We start from the raw sequence: 25603 nt of genomic DNA, 5'->3' as shown, positions 1-25603 counted from the left end.
TTCGTAAAATTCGGTACTACACGGTTCAATATTTAAAAAAGACCAGCAGGTAAAGCCAATAGCCCTCTGAGTGATTCTCGTAGCCAAGGGATGTGTGGTGGCAGGAGAACAAACAATGTGCATCCATTTAGCTCACGTGGCCCAAACTGTTCATGCCAGCTGATGAGATAAACACCAACTGTGAGCTGCCACCAAGATGACATATGGCAAGAAGCTTCACTTATAGAAAAAAGCTCAGTAGAAAAAATGAAAGTGATAAGGTGGACCACTCAGTCTCATACTTTCAGGTAACATGTCCACAACAGTGAACAGTTAAGGAATTAGGAAAAGAAGTTATTAGCAACAATTCAATTGTTTGCTATATATGAACGTCCGACAGCGCATTCATAATGAAAACTGTGCCAATTTAGTGAAGATCGGGAAAACTGGCAAATGGTATGCAGGTGTGGGGATTAAACTGGCAGCCCTAGGGCACAACTAGGGTGGAAAGCCTAGTTGTGCATTGATGCAGACAGTGCAATGGCATGAGATGACACTCCCCCTTGAAACACCGACAAAAATCAAATGAATGTGCTGTTATTCTCGGCACTCTCAAGAGTACTGACACAAAATCTTTTCCCAACTTTTCATCACTATGTCACCGAACAGCTGCGGACATTGTGATCACAGTATTAGGCCTCAATCCAACAAAGAAGAGACAACTGAGAACCTTCCAACCAAAGTTGAAAAGTGAAGGAACATTTCAAATTCAAATTTATTTACACTGAAATGTCACAATACAGATAAGCAAAAGAATGTTTGGCAATACATACACGCAGAAACTTCTTTTTCCCCTCCGAAATGTACAAAGCGGATTCAAAAGGCCCATTTGCTTGTGCTAGAGATGGCCAAGTGGTTCTTGACAGGACACAGCGTGCTCTCAAATCGCTAAACTGGGCTGCTTAATTGGGACACGTGCGAATGCTTCATGCGTGGAGTAGCAGGCCAGAGGCACTTACTCAGGCTGACCACTCCAGCTTTCAGCCATTACATTCCCCCCCCCCCCCCTCTCTCTTTGTGCTTGTATCATCACCACTTTCAAATTATGCAATGTCACCTGTGGCAGTAATCTGCACTTTACCTTATTCGCATTTTAAAATGGTAAATTTAAAAGGATGATATAGCTACAGTAGTTGGCATGGTGGATAAAATTAGCCACAATGCCGTGATCACTAAAGTCAATAGATATCCTTTAAAGGAAAAAAAAACATGAGTTCGAAAAATCTGGTGTCAGTACTCGTAAAAGAAGTGTAGTTACAAGCACATTTTTCTCGTCAGCCTCACCATGCATAGGTTTCCTCCAGGACATGTCTGAACAGTACAGTGGGGCATCTCATTATGAGGTACTATTGGCATCACTGAATTGGGCACGCTGGCCTGCACTAAAAAGACAAGATACAGGCAGCTGTGCTTCAGTGCATTGTGAGGCTGCCTAGTGTCATCCATACAAAGAGACACTCTCAAAGAGACAGACTGTGTGATGACAGAGTTTATTAAATAAGAAAGGCACTTTGTATCACATATACTAGAGCACTCCAACTATACAGAGGAGTTATGCATTATCAATCACAATATTTGCAATTGATTTCATCATGAGCCACAACAACTGCACATACCCCAAACAGTGCTAAAATATCCGTGACAAGAAAGAGCAAATTTCACTACTGCAAAAAAATAGCAACTGCTCCCTATCTAAAAATAATATCTATGAATATGACTGATTTCAGTTCATTACAAAACAGCAATGACAACATCCTAAGCATAATATGAACATAATTGCATTGATTCTGCAGCAGCTCAAAACACGGCTACAGCTTTTATTACAAACGTAATATGTCGGCCAATGCTCCCTTGGTAATGTTAACAGTAAAGAAAAGGAAAAAAGAAAGCGGAAGCAAGACATAGGAATATTCTATAACTGAAACATGACCCTATCCCTGCTTGCTTTCAATACTTGTTGATTCCAAAGAGTCGAACCTTGTGGAACTGCGGCAATTTAGGAATTAGCACGAACATCAGGGAACAAAAGTTGATGGCGAAGTGAACAGAGTCATACTTGGTGTAGAAGCTTGTGAGGAAAAATCTGAAACACATAGGAAAGAAACATGCAGCCCATCAGGCTTATGAAGCATGCCTGCCAAACTGTGCACATTAATATTAGTAAATATAGAGGACATGGCACCAGAAGAAGGGAGTTTAGGGACGATTAAGCACACATGTATTCAGTAAACCCTCTTTATAATAAAGTTATCTTTATGGGAATTTCACTTCATTATATCAGCGCGAGAGCTGGTAAAACATGTATCAGAATAATATCATGCTTGACAGGGGCGAAATTCTGCGGATGCCCGTGAACGGCTGCTTCGTCGGCCAGTTCCCATAAGGTGATAGAGTTGAGTCTCAAGAAACTGCCACCACGTGAGTAGCCATCATAGTGTTCTTTGCCTGGGCTGGTTGGTACGATGAAACAGGAACGGCCATCGTGCACGTGGCACTGAGCGATGCCAAACAGATTTCATCCGATGCGCTTCAAACTAAGTCTGGTGCTACTGGAATTTGAATAATCCGGTCTAAAATGTGTGCAATGCACTGGCACAACAATAAACTTCGAATAAAGCAATTTTTCAAATAAACCAATTTTGTTACATAAGGATCTACTGCATATTTTTCTAACTTTGCATAAGCACACATCTTTTGTGGGACGTAAACACACTTCACTAACGATGATTCATTGTTAGACGTGCCTCACAAGAGGCAACAAACTCACAAGAGTACATACTGACAAGCAACACATTGTTTTTAGACCATAGTGACTTCTTCAGTAACTCTGCTGCTGGCAATCTTGCCGGCTTTTGGAACTTGTCTGAATACATTTGCTCGAAGCAGGTATTCTTCCAGTATTCTTACACAATCGCAAGATTTCCAAGAGTATTATTGGAGACTGACAAGATAAATTTTTTTTGCAAACAGTATTTATTCTTCATAGCAAAACAATCCTAAAATCATAGAACAAGCTAAATTTACTGAAATTTATGGAAAATCCAGGAGAGTTGGTAGGTATGATGGTTGCTGCAAGAGGTACTGCATTCTTAGCCTTTAACGCCACTGTACTATGCAACAGTGTCAGGCAGTAACAAAGAATAAGCTACTGCCCTCCACTCTGTACAGAGTAATGATACACATGGGTGGTGCTTGGTAAATTTCCATGACATGGCTATACAGATATTGTCTTCAAAGACTGAAGAACTTCAAGAGTCAAAGCTCTCTTTTTTTTTTGAGCCTGCTACAAAGCTTACACTGAAAATCTTGCATAGCCAATATCAAGTGAATTCTGAATGTAATATCTCACCTTAAAGGTCAAAGGCAAGCTATGCCGCTGATGCTGGAGGTCTAAGCTCAAGAAGTATCATCCAAAACCAAAAACATTTCTGCATGTATGTTTTTGCAAGCATCTTATACACAGCGTACCTGAGATCAGGTCACATCTGAGTTCTCTTACCGGAGGAAAGAAAGCAAAGGATACAGCATAAAAAAATCTCACATTACAAAGATGGTACAAATGCTGTAACAAGCCACTGACATATTTTTGTTGCTGCAGTCTGATACAGTCAAACCCAAATATAACTCACCTGGATAAACTAATTTATTCTCTATATCGAACACACAAAACATAGTGAACTATATCCATGTGAAATAACTCTCTCATAATGAACTGGACATTAGATATGTCAAACTCGGGGAATCTGCTGCAAGTGCCATAAACCCACATGCATGCCGTGAACACAGTGTTCAGGGGAGACATTTTTACTGTGACCTGTAGTTTCCACAGAATCAAGAATGCCGTCCTTAGTGATGTTGAGGAACATCCCAAAGTACAAGGCAAAACTACTTCCTACCACATGTAGTTTTGTATTCAATAAATGGATTCCCTGCCTTGCTTCTTTTTACCTCTTGAAATAATAAACCCATACATAATAAATGTAATGACCGAAAAGTATGAGACAAGATTAAAGGGAAAAAAAAAAGAAAGCACATGCGATTAACATTATCCATAAGAAACATCTTCCATGCAGTCATCGGTGTGTGCTGTTTCAAAGATTGTTAAGCCATGGCTTCGAACGGGATGATCGAGTTTGACAACACTGTCGATATTTTCGGGCCCACGAATGACTGAAGAAATGAAGTGTGTGTATTGTGAAACGTTTTATATCATGAGACAACTGCCTTAAAGGGACCCTGAAACGATTTTGGCGATTTTCTACAAACGTACTGAATCGTTAGAGTAGGTCCTTCTGATCATTAATTGACACATCTAAGTGCTCTGCGTAAAGCGTGTAATTTATTATTAGGTTTTAAAAATGCACATCGCTGTCGATCGCAGCGCACTGCTCGGCGGAATTTTAAGCCGCCCCTACCCATATGATGCAAATAACCCATATGACGTCACATGGGCGAGCTATCTGATTGGCTGACCAGGGCGCGTGGTCGATAATTTTTCCAACTTTATGGTGAACAAATGATGCTCGTAATAGTTGGAATGTTAGTTACTTTGTTTTTGTAAAAAGAAAATAACTTAAAGAGAATACACAAGTATAGTATTTTAGTACACTTGAGCACTTCCGGCACACAGCAAGTGTCGTCTGCTTGTGTTACAACGTGCGCAGTCTTTGACGAGAGCTCCGCCGTCAGTGTCGATCAGTCTTTTCGTGAGCACGATGAATCACCCTTGTTGCGTTGTGGGCTGCAGACGTAGCGACTGGAAAGATGTGAAGTTGCGAAATCGTGTCTCTCTGCAAGGCAGCATACGAGCGAACTGGCTGCTGCGCATCGGACTGCGGCTATCCGATAGGCGCCAGGATTTGCGCGTTTGTGGCCGTCACTTTACAGCGGAAGATTACTAACGCAATAGCGTTTCGCAAGTCCGGTATTAGGGCAAACACAAGCGCAAGGGGACAGGGTCTGGCCGCTTGACTGCGCCGGGATGAGCCATGAGATGAGCAGAAAGGTAAATGTGAATTGTCTGCACGGTGCAGCCACCTGGTGGCACAGAGCTCAACCATACACAGTAGCAGCAACGAAGTGCATTCTTCTTTGCTGCTGGTGTGTATTTTTCACAGGAGCGTAATCATCAACACGTTGTTCTTATATATGTTTAAAATGTTTTACACTTGGTTAGAGCAATATTAGCGCTTCGTTTGACTGGTTAAGCGCTCCGCCAACAAGTGTCTGGACAGTGCAGACCGATCAGGCTGCTCACGTACGTCTACTCTGAAGTTCCTTCATCAGCTTGAGTTTATGCCTCCAGTCATTTGCCGAAATGACCAGCTTGCCTGTGGTTACCGGAATACCGGCCACCTTAGGCGCTACGACAGAATGCTCGCAACGCACGCTGCTTCGTTGGCTCTCGGTCGACGGCCAAGCGGCCAGCGGAGAGGTCTCGCGCGGGAGGAGGCGTGCTCCAACAACCGGAAGTGGACGATGTGACGTCGCATCGTGACGCAGGACCAGTGAAGGCGGAGCTTAGCGCCGCTCGCTCGGCGAGCGAGTTGAGGAGGAAAGGCATGGCTAGGGAGGAGGGTAACTTCTAATCGCTTGTAACTCCATTAATACGTAACGCTTCATTTAAATTGTGGTGCGAATGTTCTACTTAAGCTGTACCCTATGCGCCTACAAAATTTGTCCGAACCGTTTCAGGGGCCCTTTAACAATAGTTTGTAACCAGCAACCATGAGCCTATCCATTCCTGCAAGCTTTTCATAATCCCTTGAGCAGCATGTGTGCTGCAATGGTCTTGGCAAAGAATATGTTTCTCCACTCAGTAAACTTCAACTTGCCATCAATGGCTCAGGATTGCAGAAGACAACTCAACCAATTTTCGTCCTCAAGCTGAACTTAAGTTTTTGCTTCAACTGGCGTATGTAGTTGGCTCCACCTCGGCCAGTCCAGTTAGACAAACTTCAGGACACACAACAAATTGCGATGTGACTTGTGCATCGTAGCCTTAGTTGCTTTTCCACCATAAAACTTTACATAACTAATGAACTAACTAACTAGAACTTGACGTGACTCTGCTTAACTATAAACAAATGCTGACTGTCTCTCTAGCTCTATACTAAACACAGTACAGTACAATACTATTGTGTTTGTGAAAATTACTCATTTATTGAATTCGTAACAGTGCAGCATTCAGCATTCAAATCAGTTTCTGATGATTATGTTTGGATATTTTTCATAGAGTGTCAGCCTCCAACTCTGAGTGATTTAGACTGATCTGACACAAAAGTAAGCGCGCAGCTGATATCTGGCCAAGAGATTATCGCACGACACCTGCAGTCATGCCTAGTGACTGGTGAGCCACCGCAACCGCAACGAGGCCTAACCAGTGGTTTGTCGTGACAGTGTTCTGCCGGATGTGTAATTTTGTCTGCGGGTCTTCTGAGCCATTTACTTACAAGGGCTGTAAGGTATCATATCGTGCAGAAACAGAGGCAGCTAGCGATGGCAGTAGAACCATGTGTGCCGCTGCTGCTGCTACACCTCGGAGTTCACGCTCAAAGGAACGGCTTCAATGATGACCATCGTGTTTATGCTATCAAGTTCGTCAAGGGGCTTTCAATGTATACCAGTGGATCGAAGCCAGATGGTGTCATTTGTAGAAGTCAAGTGTGAATGTTTGTGTTTGGCCATGCTGCAGCACTAAGGGTACACACTGCGGCACTAGAGGTACACACACACTGGGGAGCAAAGTCTCCTGCTTGGATTGCAAGCAGCCTATGATCTAATGGTTCTGGTCCAGAGAACTTGAGAAGCCAACCGAACACAACGCTAGTTAAATGCATTGCTTATGATGCTTCCTCAGATATCTCAACTCTGAATAGTTGGTTATGTTCCCCCACATATGCGGTGGAGCTCAATAAGCCTACAGTAGCTAGCTGGTAGCCATGAGCATGTACTTACAGGAAAACAGGAACCACAGTGAGGAACTTCCTTGTGGCTGTGAACTGCATTTCATCATCAATCTGCTCCCACTGCGTCAGGTATCGTGACTTGCCCTGGTCTGCTGACTCCCAAGGAACTCCCTTAAGTGTATGAAGGAAGAAGAACATCGCCTGCAAAAAGCAGCAAGACGACCACATTCTTGTAAACATTTGACTCCTTGCAGCACTTTCTCCCTGCCTCCGCTAATGAAATTCCGAGATGGTCCTTCAAGGCCAAAACACAGCTGCCAGACAATGCTCAAAATATTAGTATGGATACTTCATAAGCACTAAGACTCACCCAGAAGTAAACTCATTCAGAGGTCCCAAACATATTTCCATTATGTACAGGAGATGTGTGCCAAGATGTTTAATCTTTTTAAACTATACAGGTTTTTAAAAATTATTGACACAATCCATTTTCATTACCTTTGCACAATATCTTTTTAATAGATTCAGAAGGAGCACCTTGGGCACCCAGAAGGACCAATATGTCACAGTGTCCGCTCAGATCTAGTTAACTACTTATCCTTAAAGTGTGTGTCTGAGTGGAATGCCCAAAGGAGCAATATATCTTTAAAGGAATCGCTCAAACTATGTCAGCAACAGCAAGTGAAGGACACCGGTCACAGTTGGGTTTTATGCAGGTGAGATGATCAATCGTGCTCCTAAGAACTATATTACATTCTGAAGGAAACAAAGACTCAATCTAGCAAAGTATGAAAATATTTATCGCACCAAAATGGCTAAAACACAACAACACACATTCAAATCCATGACACCACATTGATGCACCGGTGAGGCTTAGGTGAAAAATTCAGAACAGTGAAGTATAGCCTCTATCTTTTCCAGCAATAATAAACATTATCCAGCCCAAAAAATAAAAATAGTATGTTGAACAAGTCTAAGCTTGCAACTTTAGCAAGCAAAAGCCTGTTAAAGGTAGATAAAGAAATGAAGTGTAAAATTTCAGCAGTGAGAATTCAAGACCAATTAAGTGACAAATAACCTTCAACAGCATATGCCTTAAAATTTGTAGACTAATTCATGCCACTATGTCAGTAGTCTGCCAAATCTTGGCGGAATAATTTACTGAGGCAAATTAAGCTGGAAGATTCTTATAGTAAATTTCAGTACAGTTTAGACTGCAGAAGCTTTCTGCAAAGTATGCGTACCCCACCTTGAAGAAATCAGTGTGAGGAACAGCAAGAAATTTTGATGTAAAACATTTCTTTTGGATGGATGGATATGTTGGAACAATTATTGAGTGTCTTCATAATAGCTGATTACATTGCTATGATCAATAATAAAACAGCTGTTATGACTATAATCAAATTATCTGCAACCAAATACAGGCCACGTATGAAAAGACAGAAGAAATAATGAGGTGACAAATCACCAAACATTCATTATTTAGTATTTAATTTGTTGTAAAAGTAATGTCCTTGTCATCTAAGGCACCACATTTATGGCACCGGCTTCAATCGAAGGAAAGGGTTCTTAGGCTGGTTACATCCCAAAAATGGGCTGTCATTGATGTACGATGCTGCTCCGAGTTTACGTTTCTACATCAGTGACAGAGCCCTTTCCCCTGCACAAGCTATCTTATCAGAAAACTGCTGAGCCCTGTTGACTGTTTCTGACAACCCTTGCATCTCCCTAGTGCTCTCTTGCGCCAATGCATATGTTTATTGCCAGCTGTTGTGGCAGAACTCTGTTTCTAGACTTGTAAATGCCAATATTTACATTGATGCTCGTACACAATAATTCATGTTGTAACATAAGAATTCCTCGAAGCGGTGATCTATATATAAACTGCTGCACCAAATTGATTTCGTTTCAGCTGAGCCAAGGTTGTCATTAAACTCCAGAGCAACTCGTGTGGCTGCCAGCACCACTGCTGCTGTCATCTGTTTTAACTTTGCTCCATTATGCCTAGTGCACACCTATGCTTGTTTTTTAAATGATGATGGTTACAGGAAGGGATGGACAACGGCTGTGTGAATCCTAACTCATCTAAAGTGGTGGAATTATGCTGTCTCTCATTTGCTCATGCACAAGTAGTCATTCATTATGTAAGAAAAACAGACACATAAGGAGTGAGAGTAGGACAGACCACATTGTGTGTAAGATTTGTGAGACTCCAGGTCCAGGCAACGCTCAGGAAAGGGAAGCTGAGTATCAGCAAATGCAGCAGCAGGATGCCCAGGCAGTAGGTAAGCCAGATGCCGCGACTGTTGAGCCAGGAACCATTGGGGTTGACTGCAGCACTGCCGTCTAACATGGTGAACTGCCTGCACACACAACGAAACAGGAAGACACATGTATCAGGTGCATCATGGATATAGATGAGAGATCAAAGTTATCAGACATAATTTTCAAGGTATTTTAAATTCTATCTTTCAATACATTTATGTCCAATACATCTATGTCAAACGGATCCTGATCTTGAGAAGTAATTGCAAGCTGAAATTATAAAATCTAAGCTTAGTAATTAATTCCACATTGCTAACACTGCACATATTCTAAACACCGGTTCTGTGGATGCTGGATTAAAACATCACATTAAGGATTTAAGTAGCATGTGGCTGCTGATATAACTATTCCACTATTTGGTGACAGTATTACCACTAACCCATTAGTGCCAAAACACATTAAATATACCCTGCTTCAAGCACTGGTTTCCTGAAGCCCTCTTGACGATGATATATACTTCCATATGAAGTTAACTAAATAACTTCAAGCACATTGATCATTGGCCTGTTTTCTAGTGACAACACAGAAGCTGCCTTTTATTTCAAACTTCTGTTTCTATCTCACTTGCTGGGTCAGATCAGGAAGTATATTTTGCGGAATCACATCCAAGCTTTGCACAGCTTCATTGAGCTAATTGTATCAGAAAACTTAGGTGTAGCACTTAGAGTTAGACTGAACTTGCACAGAAAAGATGCAGCCTTCCGTCAGCTGGTTCTCCTGCTCCAGCAGCGAAGTGTGTTGGCATCAATAAAAAACAATGCTGCCAATTCAGATACACTAACTGCCCTGCCCCACCATGCCAGTGAATTTGTGCAACAAGCAATGAAAAGGTGGAAGTACTAAAATGTAGACGTACTGGTGGTAGACATATAGCAATTTGTTTCCATTCCACATGATCAGCATTTTATAGCTGTCATCATCCCAGGCAAACGTTCCACCAACTGCTGAAGTGGTCAATGCACTACATACATACATTTTTTGTGATGGCACAGTGAAAAAAAAAAATAAATAAATAAACAAGCATGGACAGTGTAGTCAGGGCAATGACATGAGAAGCAGATGGCAAGGCCTGCCCTAGTCAGTCTGTATCCACAAAACTGACAAGTGCCGACCTCACTGTGTGTTGTTTGTGTCATCACCACTGCTGTGCTGTCTGCTGTGTTGGTGGATTGTTCTCATCTGTTTTCTTTTCACCTGTTCCTTCAGAAAATTACTTTTTTTAGTGATTTGACTGCTTCTGCTTCTGTATTCAAGCATGTGCCTTAATTTTCTATCCTTGATGGTGCCTAGAGGAGAGCAGTGCTGTCCAGCGGCTATAGTAGCAACAACTCTTCAAAATGCCCCTCAGTCATTTTTAAGCTATAATCTTGTCACCCAGCGCTTTCACTGTCTGCTCCAAAGCACTGGAGTGAAGAGGTACCTCTTAAGCAACCATTTATAGCAGGAATCACCAAGGAATGTCATTGTAAATAGAGTGTCCCTGTGACATTGCAGCACTGAGTTCAGCCAAAGGAAGCAGCTGCCCTCCACACAGAAGTGCAGAGAAAAAGGTTGTAGTGAAGGTACACTTCCGAATTAACGCTTTGTTTTTGTTCACACAGCACAATGAATTTTAAGCTTAGTCACTGAGCTGCTTGCATGTCATGGTGAAAGCATCCAGTTAGCATTAACATAGGCCCTGGGTGAACGTGCATACATGAACATGTGGCAGCAGAGTCATACTCTTTCTTTCCACCTATGGCGGGCCTAATTTCTATCCGGACATGGTGAAGTTCTATGCTCCGAGTATGTTGTAACGGCGTATATCTTATTTTGTTTCAACTAGAAAGGTATCCTCACCCCAAGTCGGGCCTGATATCTGAGCATAGAAGTAGGCATGCTGGAAATGGGCTATTATATTTACAAGGGTGGTTACAAGAGGCAGCAGAGAAGTGAATTTGGCAACATTCATATAGCAAGTTCATGTATCTTGCAATCAAATGACAAGCGGCAGCATAATTTTTTTTTATCTCCATCATTATAGAGAATTATAAATTGCAGCACAGAAAAAAAATATGTACCCAGAGCTTTATACTGTGCTTCAAATAACTGCAAGAAAACAAAGAAAGCAAAACGTTATCACGAAGTAATGCAGTGGCACATCCTGCATAACTGAGACTTGGGTGAATCATAGCACTAGCAATCATAGACTTTACCGACGCTGATTACGAACTATGAATAGCTGTTAAGCAATGATTACGGCCTATCCCAGTAATACTTCTTTGATATGGTGGTAAAGATAGCTTATCTAGCAAAAATAATAGACCGGTGTTAAGAACTACTACGAACACCACAATCCAGCGAATGTGGTCACTGCGAACGACGCAATATGATTATGACTCCACTTGATGGCTTCCAGTGTAAGTAGAGGTAATGTCAGTTATATGCAAACTGCTGCAGCTAGATCAGGTTGCATTAAAGGTAGAAACTGAAAGTTTCATGTCCCCAGGGCATACCAGTCGTGGGAACTAGCTGGCACAGAGCGCAGCTGCAGCCTCCTGCCTAGGAACACGCGCAATTGCAATCAGGCCTCCGACATCCCCCTTGTACACTTTCTAAATATGAAGGCAAATAAAGCACTGGTGCTATCTGTAGTGCGCTGCGAATTCGCGCAGCTCGACTGATAAGATACACAGAAACAAACACGTCAAGCGGCGTTCTTTCAAAAGCATTTGGAGCTGCCATAACCGGAAAAACGCGCAGCTGTTTAACTCCGTCATCCAAATCATATGCGTATATGACGAAAAGAAGCCCAACTCTTCCAGCCAAATTGTGAGCCGCGAGCACAAAAAATCAAACGGGAGTTGGCCGCATGAGACTGTAGCCATCTCAGAAACAGTTTGCGCGGGCAGCGTCAGCTTTCCTCATCGAACGTCCCAATTACCCTAGGACATCGTGCGGCCAACAAATACAACAGCGACGATAAACAACGTTCATATAATTTTCGCCCATCACAGCTACATAAGAAACAACACTTTCGACAATAAATAAACCAGATACATGTTATGGGTGCGCGAAGGCCGACGCTATAAATTACGCAACAAAAGTATTACGCACCAATGCGAAGTGTGAGTCACAGTGAATGCTGGCGGCCTGTCCCGGACCTGTCCAATCCCGGGTTGCAGTCAGGGATGAACACGTGGATAATACAGTATCAAGATTTCGATAATCCCTGCGACGGAAATACACCTCCGATTCCTCAGGACCTCACCCTCACTCCCTCAGCAGGCGACCGACCGATAGGAGGTGACGCAGAATCACAGGAGGAAAGATGCCGAAGAGGAAATGCTTTGGCCCTTGAAAGGCCTTGCGCGCGCATACACTTCGAGACATTTAGCGCTTCGAGCGCCTCTTTAGTCTTATGTGATCGCGCTGTACTCCTGGTACGAGTGTACAAGGTTTAAACCACGTGATCTCCGTTATTTTTATGGAATCCGCACGAGCTCCCCAACCGCTCCGATTCCAACGCACCCATGTGATCGTAAAACAGAAAATGCGACTTAGGCGCCATCTTTCAATCTTTATCAGAGTTATCAGAGTTTGTCCACGGCCTCCGAAATCAGAAGCTTGCGCACCATGATGATGTCACAAGTATAGTGCCTAGAATATACTGGCTAGTGTGCCGTCCGCGGCCTCCCGGGTGGCACCGGATGCAATGAATGCCGGCGGCTGCCGCTAGGAGCGCTGCAGTGCAGGTGGATGCCGCTAGAGTCACTGGAAAAAATTTTTTCCAGTGACTCTAGGTGCCGCGGCACCATCCGGTCTTCGTAGCCCGCCGTGTTTCCACGTCATTGGCAACCGGGCTGCTGCGCTTCTTGTTTTTATTAAGCCGTAGTAGCAGCACAGTTCAAATGTGGGCAGCTGATTTATAAATCAGGGTTTGTTTTGATTACAACAGGCTTCTCTAGCGCTTGTCGCTTGCGAGAAAAGCGTGTGCTATCTCGGCTTCGAGCGGCGAACCTGATGTGTTTATATGCTGGCGAAGAGAAAACGTAATTTTTAAGGCAGATGCCTTAGACCTCCGTGTTCCAAGGCCGTGTTCCGAGGTACAGAACATATCACACGATCCAAGGAAGTCCATAAACGAACCAAAGCATGTCCAGCCGTGTATAATAGATGCTAAATGATTTGCAAATTTAATTATTAATTATAGTGATTGGATTAAGGGGGATTAGGTTGAATTAGGGGGATTAAGGTGTATTAATTAAGGAGGATTAGGGTGGATGAAGAAGGATTAGGGTGTATTAAGGTGAATTACAGTAGGCTTTACAAGGCGTTCGCCTTCGTGTCTCTTCGGTGATAGCTAAGGACACTTGTTTTTTATTCTAGCCTTGATGGCAGCGTAATTTTTGTAAGGGTAAGTTTTAGGTTACATTTTTTTCATTCTAATAAAGTAAAGGAATTCTAAGGTTATGTTACTGTTCTATTGATGTTATATTAATGCATAACCATTGAAAACCGCTGTAACCGATCATCTTTTGAAATGACGAATTTCGCTGTCCTTTCTTTTTATTATATTTGCTGCTATTTCTGCCTATTATCTTATTGTTGTCGTCATAGGTATGAATGTTTTTGATTGTTTGTAAACCATGTACCCATCTCCTCATAATGCCCATTGGGCCACGAGGATAGAATAATAAGTAAAAAAAATTCCCTGTAAAATGGACTGCACGCGGTGTTCTGTGTACTATACATTTTTTAATACCTGGTAAACACGTGCAGACTTCTTTTTATGTCTGATGTAAGTGAACGAAAATGGGAAACAGATCTTTCATTTAAGCGTAACAAATATTTTATTCTCGCGTAACAACAGTCAAACGCGGGCATATAAGACAGCCCTAGATGAGATAATGCACACATACACGAAGAAGCTAGATCTAGTGGCAGTGACGCAGTTTAAAAATTAAGAGCTTCTGCCGTTGCCTTTGCACTTCCCTCTCTCTGTTGATGCCTTTTACAAAAAACCGAAACCTCAAGAAAACATACAACTTCACAAGTACGTGTTGTCAAAGCTGGTTTCTCATGTTCTGGGCACCATAGTTGGGGAAAGGCCAGTGTCTGCAGCTGACCTGAAAAATCAGCTAGACTCGCTACATGTAACTTGTGTTTGCTAAAGAACACAGTAAAAGCATCTTCCACGGCCTTCACAGCGGTTGACAAGGTCTGACTAAGATAGACAAGGCCTCCATGCATTGTCAAAATGCGTAGTGCAATATTGAAGCAGCGTCGGCACTAGCTTCAGCTTTACTTACGCAAAGGAAGCCTGCACACTGGGGTCAAGAATTTTGGGCAGTGATCTTTCGTGCAACATAACAGTATAGTAGATCAAAGCACTACTGCTCCTTATTTCTCGTTTTTTTCCCTGGTACTCACGAAGAGTAAGGTGCATGCTTAGGATACTCAGGAAATATCGTGGGTATAGCGTAGGGTTTCAGGCGTGGTTTATCGCTGGGAATCTCGTGGACAACGCCGTTCACGGTGATAGAGGACGCGCGCTCGACTAAGCTGTTTTCGAAATGTTTTTTACAAACCACAGCAGTTGGTGCCGGCCTTCTGTCCACTCTCCTGATCATTCTTGCCCATTCTGCTGCCGCTTCGTATCAGTGGTGGAGTGAACAAGGATACACGGCCTTTGTTCGAGCGGTAACCGCTTCGACACAACGGCATAAAGCAGGTCCTCTCCTTGCACTGTCTCTTAGGCATTTTTTCACCGCCGCCGCATACTTCTTGTAATGACAGGCACACGAACACAGTAGCGACGCATTCTCTCTTTGAAAACACCAAGAACAAACACGCAACGCTGTAATAACACTGAAAACGGCAACATAGAAACCGACGCAACAGCTGCGAAACTGATATGCGAAGCAGACGACACGCGCAGTCTGCACCCACCCGTTTGGCAGCGACCTCTGTCGGCCACCGTGGGCATTCATTGCAGGCGGCGCCACGCTGTTCCATTGAAAAGAGCGGGTGCACGTCACACTAGCCAGTATATTCTAGGCACTATTGGCGGCGAGGAGTTACGGAGTCGCCATCTATCGGAAGCGCCTCGCTGGCGTAGTATGAGGGATCACGTGGCGCGCTCCTCATAGGTTTTGCTGTCAGCGCTCACTGAAAACACCACGCGCGAGCTCTCCCGGACATTTCTATAAGTACTTTCGAAACGAGATAAGTTTCTTACTGTCTAAATAATAATCTTGGGCAAACTGAAAGCACACAATCGTTTACAGACGCTATCTCTTTTCCGAATACGTACAGTGAACGCCACTGCGCGCGGTCGCCGCGATGGAGTCTCCCGAACCGGCTTCTTGCGTGAAAGGTAGGTAAACGCTGAGAGCAAACTATGTGAAATATGTTCTTATAGTGTTTGTATAACTAAATGGAGTGTAATAGAACGAAGCCTCAATGCAGCGATCGCGCAGATTCGCAGCGACCGACTGCGCGTCTGCATGCTTGTCCGCGCACTGTTTCGCTTTCTCCGCGCGCGCGTTTTCGCACCGTGCCATGAGCTTTAAACCGCAGAATATGAGCATTTGACAGTATACAAGCAACCATTGTTGCGTGGGCGCTATCACAGCTGTTCAAAAATAATTTCATTGTAGACACTTCGACGCCTGATGTGCCGTCGCGACGATTCAATATTTTTTTTTCTTCTAAATTCTTTGACCTTTCAATACTATTTCTCGAGTTGCGTCGCACTGTATGTTTATCGGTGTTCTCAGCGTGCAATTTCCCGCTGCTCCTTTTTTGTAATCCAGTGCATTTATTCATAACACAAACATGACCATATGCCATGCTTTTTTTTAAATGTGCTTCTTACCGCTGCCTTTCCACTCCAGTGAACTTGCCAGTATCTATAGCATCGACAAGTTCATAGACCAAACCGTCACGACATTAGTCGGGCAGCGGACTCGGGCGAGCGTCTCAGTGCGCCTTTTCAGAACATCGCAGACCGGGCGCCGTTACAGAAATCTTCCTCGCGTCTGTGCTTGCTGCATACCCGAGTTGTAGCCGATGACTGTTTGCCGGTTTTATGTTTCGCGAGCCAAGCTTCACGCAGCTTCTTGTCCTGCGGCTACGTGTGAATAAGGCTGACACCGGCCTCCGTTACGTGCGTCCGGCCCTGCGGCACCGAGCAGTAGCCTACCATGTTGCGCGCCTTCAAAGGCAGCCACTACCTATTGTAGTGCTTTCAAGCGTTGTAAAGGAGACACTCGAAGCGGGAAAATTTCGCCACTAAATGAGGACCGCAGCGTACGAGGGAATTTAAACTCGTTTTCAGCTCGCTTCGGCGCACCCGAAGCAGCCGACGCGGCCGCTATGTCCACGTGATCCCTCCTAGCACGTCACGCCGACGGTGGCGCCAGCTTTTCCAGTGGTGGAGCTCGAGGCCAATATCACAAGCCAACGTTGGACCATAGGAGGCTATGGTTGGACACATCGCTCTAGTAACGTTGGTCGTTGGACAGTTTTTGGCGTGCGTCTATTTGTCGTACAAAAATCCCTCACGTGACCTGATCCTAGGTGCCTAGGGACAGCATCATTTAGGGATTTTTGAGAAGGCGCGATGCTGGCGCCGAGCGACGCCGTGGCGTGTTCGTCCTCGACGTGATCGTTCTCTGGACCGCGCGTTGTTCAACATTGCTCATGTGATTGTACGTGCTTTGCTTGTGTGTTGGTTGTAGGTTCTGTGTTACTTGGCGGAAAGCCGTGAGTAGTGGCGGTGCGGCAATGCGGCTTTGGCCTCGATGAGCTCTGGCACTACAGAATCTGCGTTGTGTGACCCGTGCTTTCTTGAGAACCCGGCGGTGGTGACAATTAAAATATCGAAGTGGCCTAGCGCCTCTGCAGCGAAGTTCTGTGAACCGCGATGTGGCGTCGCCGTGTCCGACTTTGCTTAACGGACACCGAGGGATGTGCTGCTCGCTTCAAGTCATGTATATGCAACTGCGTCGACCGCCCACTGTTCTGCGCTGAATGTGTGTTTGGTGCGCTGTGCTTGAAACGAGTGGTGCAGCCGTGCAGCGGGGGTGGCGGAGGAGCAGAGTGGCTTAGGGGCTCCGTTTGCGCGTTCACAGACATGTGCTCCCGTCTTGGTCTCATTAGCGGCTGTCGCGGGATTGTGGTGTGCTAGCTCCTTGCCTAGTATGAAGTTTACGACGCTAACACACAGCATGTTCACGTTTTTCCGCGCTATATGTCATTTGCATGACGGCCGAGTTGAAAACGAGACGTATGTCTGTGTTCTTTGCGTTTGTGTGTTGTAAATTACTTTCTATTGTGGAAGTTCTGGGAGTCTTATTACGCAAGGAGTGCGAACGTAAACATAAACACATGTCTGTGTGAATCAGCTACCGTGTGTTGCGACGCTCTTCCGTGTGGTAGACTGATGCATGGTGCGCGTTTATTGCTGTACTGTTGTAAAAACCATTTGTTTATTCACTCAATAAAAATGTACGGCTTCTTCGCCGCAGTACATTTTAATTACGCGGTGAAGCATACTAAAAGTTGGAGGGGGCCGCTATCAGCCAGCATAGTATGTCCACTTAGGCGACCTGAGAGGCGGCGGGTGCGCGAGTGTATAATTAAAGAACTCTTATGTCCGGTGACAGTGGCCCCTTTTCACTTTTAGTATGTTTCACCGCAGTACATTGCTTAGGCTTCACCGCGAAATATTAGTGTATTGCGAGAAAGATAATCGTAAAAAGCCTAATTATGCAACGTTTCTTTTGTACCTTGCTACACCGCAATACAGGGGTGTAAATAAGCATCATGCAGTAAAGCATAGTAAGAGTGGAAAGGCCACATAGGTTTACACTGTGCTCATTATTTTCAATTGTGACATAATTTGCAAGTGCATCTGTGCTCGTGGTAAGCTTCATTGACAATTCTTTGTACATTACAAATTAATATTGCAGGGAAGCTTACTAAAGCACATTCGCCATTATGGTATGTGTTATTCACCTTCAATGCAGGAGCACAATGTGGATTCTTGCCCCTGCTTTTGGCTGGACTGCACATGCTCTTTGAGAAATGATTCATTTCATTGATTCATTCTTTGATTAAGCGCGAGACCTAGCAATGGGTAGCCCAAATATAGATTTGAGAACACCAAAACGAATTCAGCAGTAAGAAGCTAAAGGGTTGTTTCGATGTAGAGCAGTGGCCAAGTCTGGATATGAAAGAGGAGGAAGAAAAGCCGAGTCTTTCCACTTCAACACTGGGAGGCACAACTCCCACAAATAAATACAACTCTTACTTATTTTACTTTTGTGATGAAGTGATGAGGCAGTTTGACAATTTTAATCGCTGAAAGCCTTAACGAAGCCTTTTTCAGGTTGCTTATTCTTGGTTTCAGACTCTGCACATTGCATGTTTTCTGTGTTTGTTGCTTTTTCTTTATGGGTAGGGCATGTCAACATTTTTTACACCATGTCAAGTATGTGGTGCCATAGACTGTTCTTAGATGAAGTCTTGCCCTTTCATTCTGTACAATATGATGTCGTTTTTTGTTGTGTCCAAGGCCGTTTTACAGCGTGATTGTAGCATTTTGCTAAGTTTTGCCTCTGTCACCCAAGCTTGAAAGATTGCTACCCACTGCTGGTGGCATGACACATGTGACATTTCTTGAAAAGAATATTAGGTAAATTTTGGTGTGGGTGGGAATCATACCCGGGCCTCCGGAGTGCGAGACAAGCACACTTCCCCAATGCCACGGTTGCTCCACGGTTCTGATGGGCTAAATGAGCGCCCAGTGTGTGCATCCTTGTGCACGTCACGTCGCAGCGCTAGTGCGTGCGTCGTTGTGCACGTGGCAGTGCAGCCAATGGGTAGGAGGTGACGCCACGTCACGAGTGTATAAAGTGAGTGCGTATAATAAAAAGCATTAATGTCCAATTAAATGTCGCTGAGTGGTCTATTGAATTATGAACTCCTTGTGGGCATATGAGGACACTAAGATGCTTGGCACATTTTCATTTGGTCTCACCAAGGCACAGAAAAGCGGCCGAGAGCTTGCACAGACAAGGAATGTGGACAAAAAAAAAGCATTTCAGAAAAAGGACTAATGCTTTCGCATTCCCACACATAAGCAGTCATAAGTGTCCCTGCCGAATTTATTATATCAGTATTGCCTTGCGTGGGGCAATTCTAACTCTCCAATTATTGTAATGGCAATTCACTGCTGAATCCTGTGATTGAACCCTTCACTGATATATAGGGTGTCCCAGCTAACTTTGGACAGAGTTTAAATATATGCGAATGCCACACAGCTGGACAGAACCAAGGTAATGTTGTTTGCCGACACTTGGAGATACTCACATTACTTCTTTTTCATTCTACCTAAATACATAATTAGTCCTAATTAATTAATCAGCTTCTCAAATATTGTTGTTAGATTAAAAGTGTCAATGAGAAAATTGCCATAAAAGGAAGTGTGTCACTTATCCTGTGCACTGGTTCTGTCTTTGAATTGCAATTTGTTGCCTATATTTGCTCTTTTATTGCATTCCAGATTAGGAATGGCTATCATAATTGACATTTAACCATATTGCACACAATGTGGATGATATGTAATTGCTATATATGGCCACCATAAATATAATAGAAGTTAATTATTCAAGAATAGTGCCTTTGCATGGTGATGCAGCCATGAATTGTGGCTATAAAGTACCAGCACTGCAGGTAGCACTGTTTGTGCAGAATATAGTTCAACTCTGCTACTTTCAAACATCATTGTTTTTATCTGCATTTATATAGCTCCAGTTTCTATGAACAACTCACATCTGGTGGAAGAATGGCTTGCACCTGCAGTTGGGTCCAATTAATAGCCAAATTTCTGCCCGTTTTCATGTTATCAGCATATTAGTAAATGCAGTCGTTTTTATAGTAGCCTGGTTGCCCAGTGTAGAAGCCACTGCAGGGCGTCAGGATCTCATACGCATCTTCAGCTTTGCAGGGGACACAGCATATGGCACATAGTTTGTCACAGGCCATGTATTCGGGGCAAGTTGAGTTTACTCACTAGCAAAGGTAAAACCAAGCTTGTTGGATATGAAGTAAACCACCTATATACTCAGTGGCCTTCTTCATTTCGTGTGACATATGTGGTTATAGCGACCCTTGTTTTAAGCACTTCTTGTCCAGCAGCGGTCGTTTGCTTTTGAAACACTCAGAATAGCTTTCAGCAAGCTGGACAGGAATAACGCTGAAAAACCAGCAGATGTTAATTGTCGCACTTATCATGCGAAGCTTCGTACAGTATGATGAGGGCGTAAATAAATGAGGGTGTTCCTCAAGGCCTTGTAGCACATGTCACGAGTTTGGAGGAACATGATTTATAGCACTTTTTTGATCGCATGCCATAGGTTTAGCAGGTGTGGCCATGGTTGAAGTGCGGTGCAAGGTCAAGAAAACAGATATCTACGAGCAGCACCCTGGTAAAGGAGACTCTGGGAAAACTAGTGGGAAGCCTGTTAAACATCTGGTTGACCCACTTGCTGACTTCATCAGGCAAAGTATGATAAAGAGAAGGAACTCATCAACACATCAGGTTTTTACATATAAACACTGTGCTAAGGTCATAACACACCAACAAGTCTTAGTGCGCAGGCTATGCATGACCAACTACATATGCCTTCTGTTCGGACATTGCTCATTGTAACTAACAAGGATGGAGTGGACAAAAAAAGAACAGCAGCTCCATTAATTTGGTTTCACTGGTATCAACAGTTTTTTGTAAGTGTACATTGCCATACTCCCCAATGCCTTCTTGGGTGACATCAGCAAGGATCAGCTTGAGGCAAGGGGTAATAGAAGTCTTTACAAGCTAAACATGCATGCATGCATGGAGAGCACATTGTGTCCAAAAAGTAGGCACTTCACAGGGGCACTGGAGAAGGAACAGATTATTAACAGTGGGCAAAGACAAGCTACTAAACACCCAACACTGTTGCATGTAACGACCTCTGAAACAATCCCTCTTAAAGAGGAAATCATCTTTGTGTATCCATAAAGAGGGCAGATGGGCAAAGCCCCTTCAGTAATGCTGCCAGCTTCAAAAGCCCACTTTGCACATCCTGAATGCTTCCTTCTTACGATTTTGCTGGGTGCAAGCATTCTACTGTCCAAAAGCTGTCATTGAGAGCACTGTTGGTTTGGTGGCAATACAGTTAAGAAGCAATTGCAACAAACCTCCCTTCCTAGTCGGCCTGGATGCTCACGGTGCTTATGAAGCAGCACCATGAGGCAAGCAAGGTGAACGGATGCCTTGAAGCCCTTGTTTATCACACTGTTCTGTTAGTAACAACCATGAGACTTGAAACCAATAAGCTCAAGTTCGGCACTCGCGTGGTTACTGCGGAGGATCCATAAAAAGCACAAAAACAGAAAATTCAGGGAAAGGATAAAGCACCATTTAACACTTAGTATTGCTGCAGCCCACCCCCTTCTTTTATTTTGTCTGGTCGTGCTACAGCTTTTTACTATAGATAGGCATGAACTTAGGTGATGTTCCCAATCAGTGTCCAATTTTTATATACACTACGTGCTGGTTCAAAGAGGCTCGAAACACTGCAATGGAAGCTTCAAGTAGAAAAGGTGCCTGGAAGAAAAAAAAAAAGCTGTGCTGCAACCATCTCGGCAACATCTTGTCCCCTTAATAAAAATTGTGCTTTCGTATCACTTCATACTAGGCAAGGAGCTAGCACACCACAGTCCCGCGACAGCCGCTAATGAGACCAAGACGGGAGCACATGTCTGTGAATGCGCAAACGGAGCCACTCTGCTACTCCGCCACCCCCTCTGCACGGCTGCACCACTCGTTTCAAGCACAGCACACCAAACACACATTCAGCGCTGAACAGTGGGCGGTCGACGCAGTTGCATTTACATGACTTGCAGCGAGCAGCACATCCCTCGATGTCCGTTAAGCAAAGTCGGACACGGCGACGCCACATCGCGGTTCGCTGCCAAGGCGCTAGGCCACTTCATTATTTCAATTGTCACCACCGCCGGGTTCTCAAGAAAGCACGGGTCACACAACGCAGATTCTGTACTGCCAGAGCTCACCGAGGCCAAAGCCGCCCTGCCGCACCACCACTACTCACGGCTTTCCGCCAAGTAACACAGAACCTACAACCAACACACAAGCAACGCACGTACAATCACATGTGCAATGTTGAACAACGCGCGGTCCAGAGAACGATCATGCCGAGGACAAACACGCCACGGCGTCGTTCGGCGCCAGCATCGCGCCTTCTCAAAAATCCCTAAACGATGCTGTCCCTAGGCACCTAGGATCAGGTCACGTGAGGGATTTTTGTACGACAAATAGACGCACGCGGACAGGTATAGTATACCAGATTATGGTCGAGTGGCCCAAACGGCGCTCTCTCGCTGAGGGGCCACGTGTGGAAAAATTTTGAGAGGGCGCTGCGAGCGAACGGGATTAGGGCGGAGACGCGCTTCGCGGCATATTCAACGTAATTTCACTGCGGGCCCTGAGACCGATTGCGCGCGTATGCTCTTATAGTAGTGCTTTATTTCCACTTCAAATTTATATTAACACTTTTTTGCTATGGATACATATTTGAGACATGGGTTATACTACATGACGTCTTCAATTTTACTATCGTTGTCAAGTGCGTCGTCTGCTAGCGAGCGCACGCGCATTAGCTGCGCGGACGCTGGAGCATGTCCAGTTTTTCTTGCAAAAAGTCTGTGCAGTAAAATTTTTATGGTTATACTTGCATTGGTGGGCCCGCGACTCTTGTCGGCCGGTAGCAATTGTGGTATTAGCCAGGTGAACCGCTGTTTTTAACATTGTTTTCTAAATGTAACACGTAATTTTTGCCACAGAGGCCGCCTATCTGCAACATGAAGCTACATAAGAAAATTTTATTGATATCATGTCATTTGACATGATATCTTCTTGTTGGTGGAATATTGATCAGGGACAATGATCAAAGAAAGCAATATTAAAGTGAAATAAACCAGGTTCATTAATTGCGTGACGCAAAGAGAAGCAGATGGCCAATGCACTTCTAGGTAAATCTAAGGGCGCATATATATCGACGACATATATGCAAGAGAAAAAATATCAAATATTCTAAATGCACTGATTGAAAAGGTGAGAACTCCCGTCCGGAATAAGCGTGTTTCTTTTAAAAGCTGCACCAGCCCCAGGTGAACCAATCGATTTTCCGAGAAGAGGAATCAAGGTAGTTATTGGACGTTAATATGAACAACAGTTTTAGGGACAAGATATTGCCTATGTACTCAGACTCAATCGGGGAGACCGAGAACTCTTTACCGAACTAAACACCGTGGCTTGACTTGCGATCTCCTTCAACGTGCCAGCGGGCGAAATGAAGTAGAAACATATAGTCTAATCGAATGGTATTTGCTATTCAGATCGTATTCGACTTCAGAATTCACTAATAAAATGAATGAATTGCTGTTTGCATTCGAATGTAACGAATAACAGCATTTTTGAAGTCTCGAAGGTGAGGGGCTGATGCAAGTGAGGACTCTTATTGAATGATTGTGCTGCTGCAGAGTCATGGCTGTTGCGCACAGGCACACCAGTTTCTGAGAATCAACGCACGGGTGCTAATCGGTTCTGCTGAACAAGTTTCTAGCTGTCATTCAATATAAACGCCCCGTTTTGGGACAGCCTGTAGAACTGCAGACTTTATTCAGGCAAGGAAAACATTTTTTTTTTACAGTCTCACCATGTCTGCAAGACTGTAGCCCATTAAAACTGGGTGCACAATGTGGTAACACACTTATCTTCTTCAACGAACACAGCAGATCTACAAATATATCTACGTGTATGTGAGACATGCCGTTCCTTTAAATGCTTGATTATTGTCCTCATGATAGTGCACCGAATAACCGAAAGCAGCCGTTTATAATACAGAAGCAGCTTAGTTGAGCGGATGCACAGTCGGGAACGGCATTTTAGGTATGAAATAGGAGATCTCAGAACATGTTTTTCTCAGAAATCAGACTCGAGAATAATTTCTTTCGCTTACACCCCCCCCTCACACCCCAAAAAAGAAGCCGAAGGACGCAACTACTTTTTTCTTGTTTTTTTTTAATTAAACAAATTCTAGCGTGCTACGTCTGGCGATATGCTTATGAGGCACCCGTTCAGTTCTCACCACCTGGAGTTCTTGAACGTGCATCTAAACAGAATTACACGACTGTTTTTCCATTTGGTTCCCATCAAATTCCGCGACCTGGGTTGGACCTGTGGGCTCTAGTTTAGCAGCGCAACGCCATCCCCACTATAGCGCCCGCGTGTACAAAAATATCCCGAAGATAGTGCAATGCCAGGCCGACACGCGGCGGAGGTTAAAGACAAAAAAAACACTGAAGACAAATATTAAATTAAGCTAAAGTGATAGACTAGTGCTCTAGAATCTTTAAGGCACCAATATTATCGCGAACAGAACCTTAATAATCGAGAAATAGAGGCAAATGCAGGACATGGTTAGAGATTTACAGGGACGTTCAAGTACTTGCCCGATGACGAAAGCGCTCCTCAGTTAAATTCTGGCACCAGCACTCAACCACTCGCTCCAGAAAACATCTTTGTGTTGTGTTGAAAGACGAAATAAAACGTTATTTGTCCTGTTCTATTTCCTGTTTAGAAGAAAGAACTAACGACATGGGTGGTCGAAATGTATCGTTTTCGCTCGACTCCGCGCCGTCCACGCCTTCGCGTTTCAGTAGTTCCGTTATCGCGTACTCCTACGTTGGTTTTGCTGGCTCGCGAAACTAGCACAAACTGCGAGTAGCAGAGAATTCAACTTCCATCTGATGTCGCGAGATGCCCCAACGGTTTACGCCACTTGACCAAAAAGCAGCTGCAGCGGCGAATCCACCGCTCAGTCTTGGCTCGGTACCGCCGTCTGAATGTCCAATTATAACGCCGTTTGAGCAGTCTGATCGCAAACGGTAGCGCGCGAAGCAGTACGAACGACCCCGCCGAGCAGAATCGCCAGCAGTTTCCAACGGCGCGACCTTGATGCGACCCAATCCACTTCGATCGCAGCGCCGCCACAGTACTATTCGTCGTCGCGCGCCTCACTGCAAAGCATGCGCCGTCCCAGCTGCTCGTAGCTCTCAACCGTATTCTAGCACACTCTAGTCACAGGCAAGGATTGGTCACATGTAGAGTACGCTCTAGTCACAGGCGATGTTTTGAACATGACTTCCGAGATTGAAAAGCACGCGTCGGTCAATCTCAAAGGCCATGTGTTGAACGTTGCACTTCACAAAATTAA

The 25603-nt window shown here is 44.2% G+C and overlaps 1 protein-coding gene across 1 annotated transcript; it reads right to left on the bottom strand.

Moving 5' to 3' along the window:
• Window positions 1–735: 735 nt before the first annotated feature.
• ORMDL (sphingolipid biosynthesis regulator orosomucoid 1-like) lies at window positions 736–12784 on the bottom strand. The gene is made up of 4 exons (XM_050189449.3): window positions 12369–12784; window positions 9133–9310; window positions 6997–7148; window positions 736–2122 (listed from the first exon to the last, which is right to left on the bottom strand). The coding sequence occupies exons 2-4, from the start codon at window positions 9298–9300 to the stop codon at window positions 1987–1989; spliced, it is 456 nt and encodes a 151-aa protein (XP_050045406.1). The 5' UTR covers window positions 9301–9310; window positions 12369–12784; the 3' UTR covers window positions 736–1986.
• Between the last annotated feature and the right edge of the window lie 12819 nt (window positions 12785–25603).

The sequence above is a fragment of the Dermacentor andersoni genome, chromosome 2 (genome assembly GCF_023375885.2).
Source record: "Dermacentor andersoni chromosome 2, qqDerAnde1_hic_scaffold, whole genome shotgun sequence".
Classification (NCBI taxonomy): Eukaryota; Metazoa; Arthropoda; class Arachnida; order Ixodida; family Ixodidae; genus Dermacentor; species Dermacentor andersoni.
Note: the sequence above shows the minus strand (reverse complement) of the source record. Positions and strands in the feature narration are given on the sequence as shown.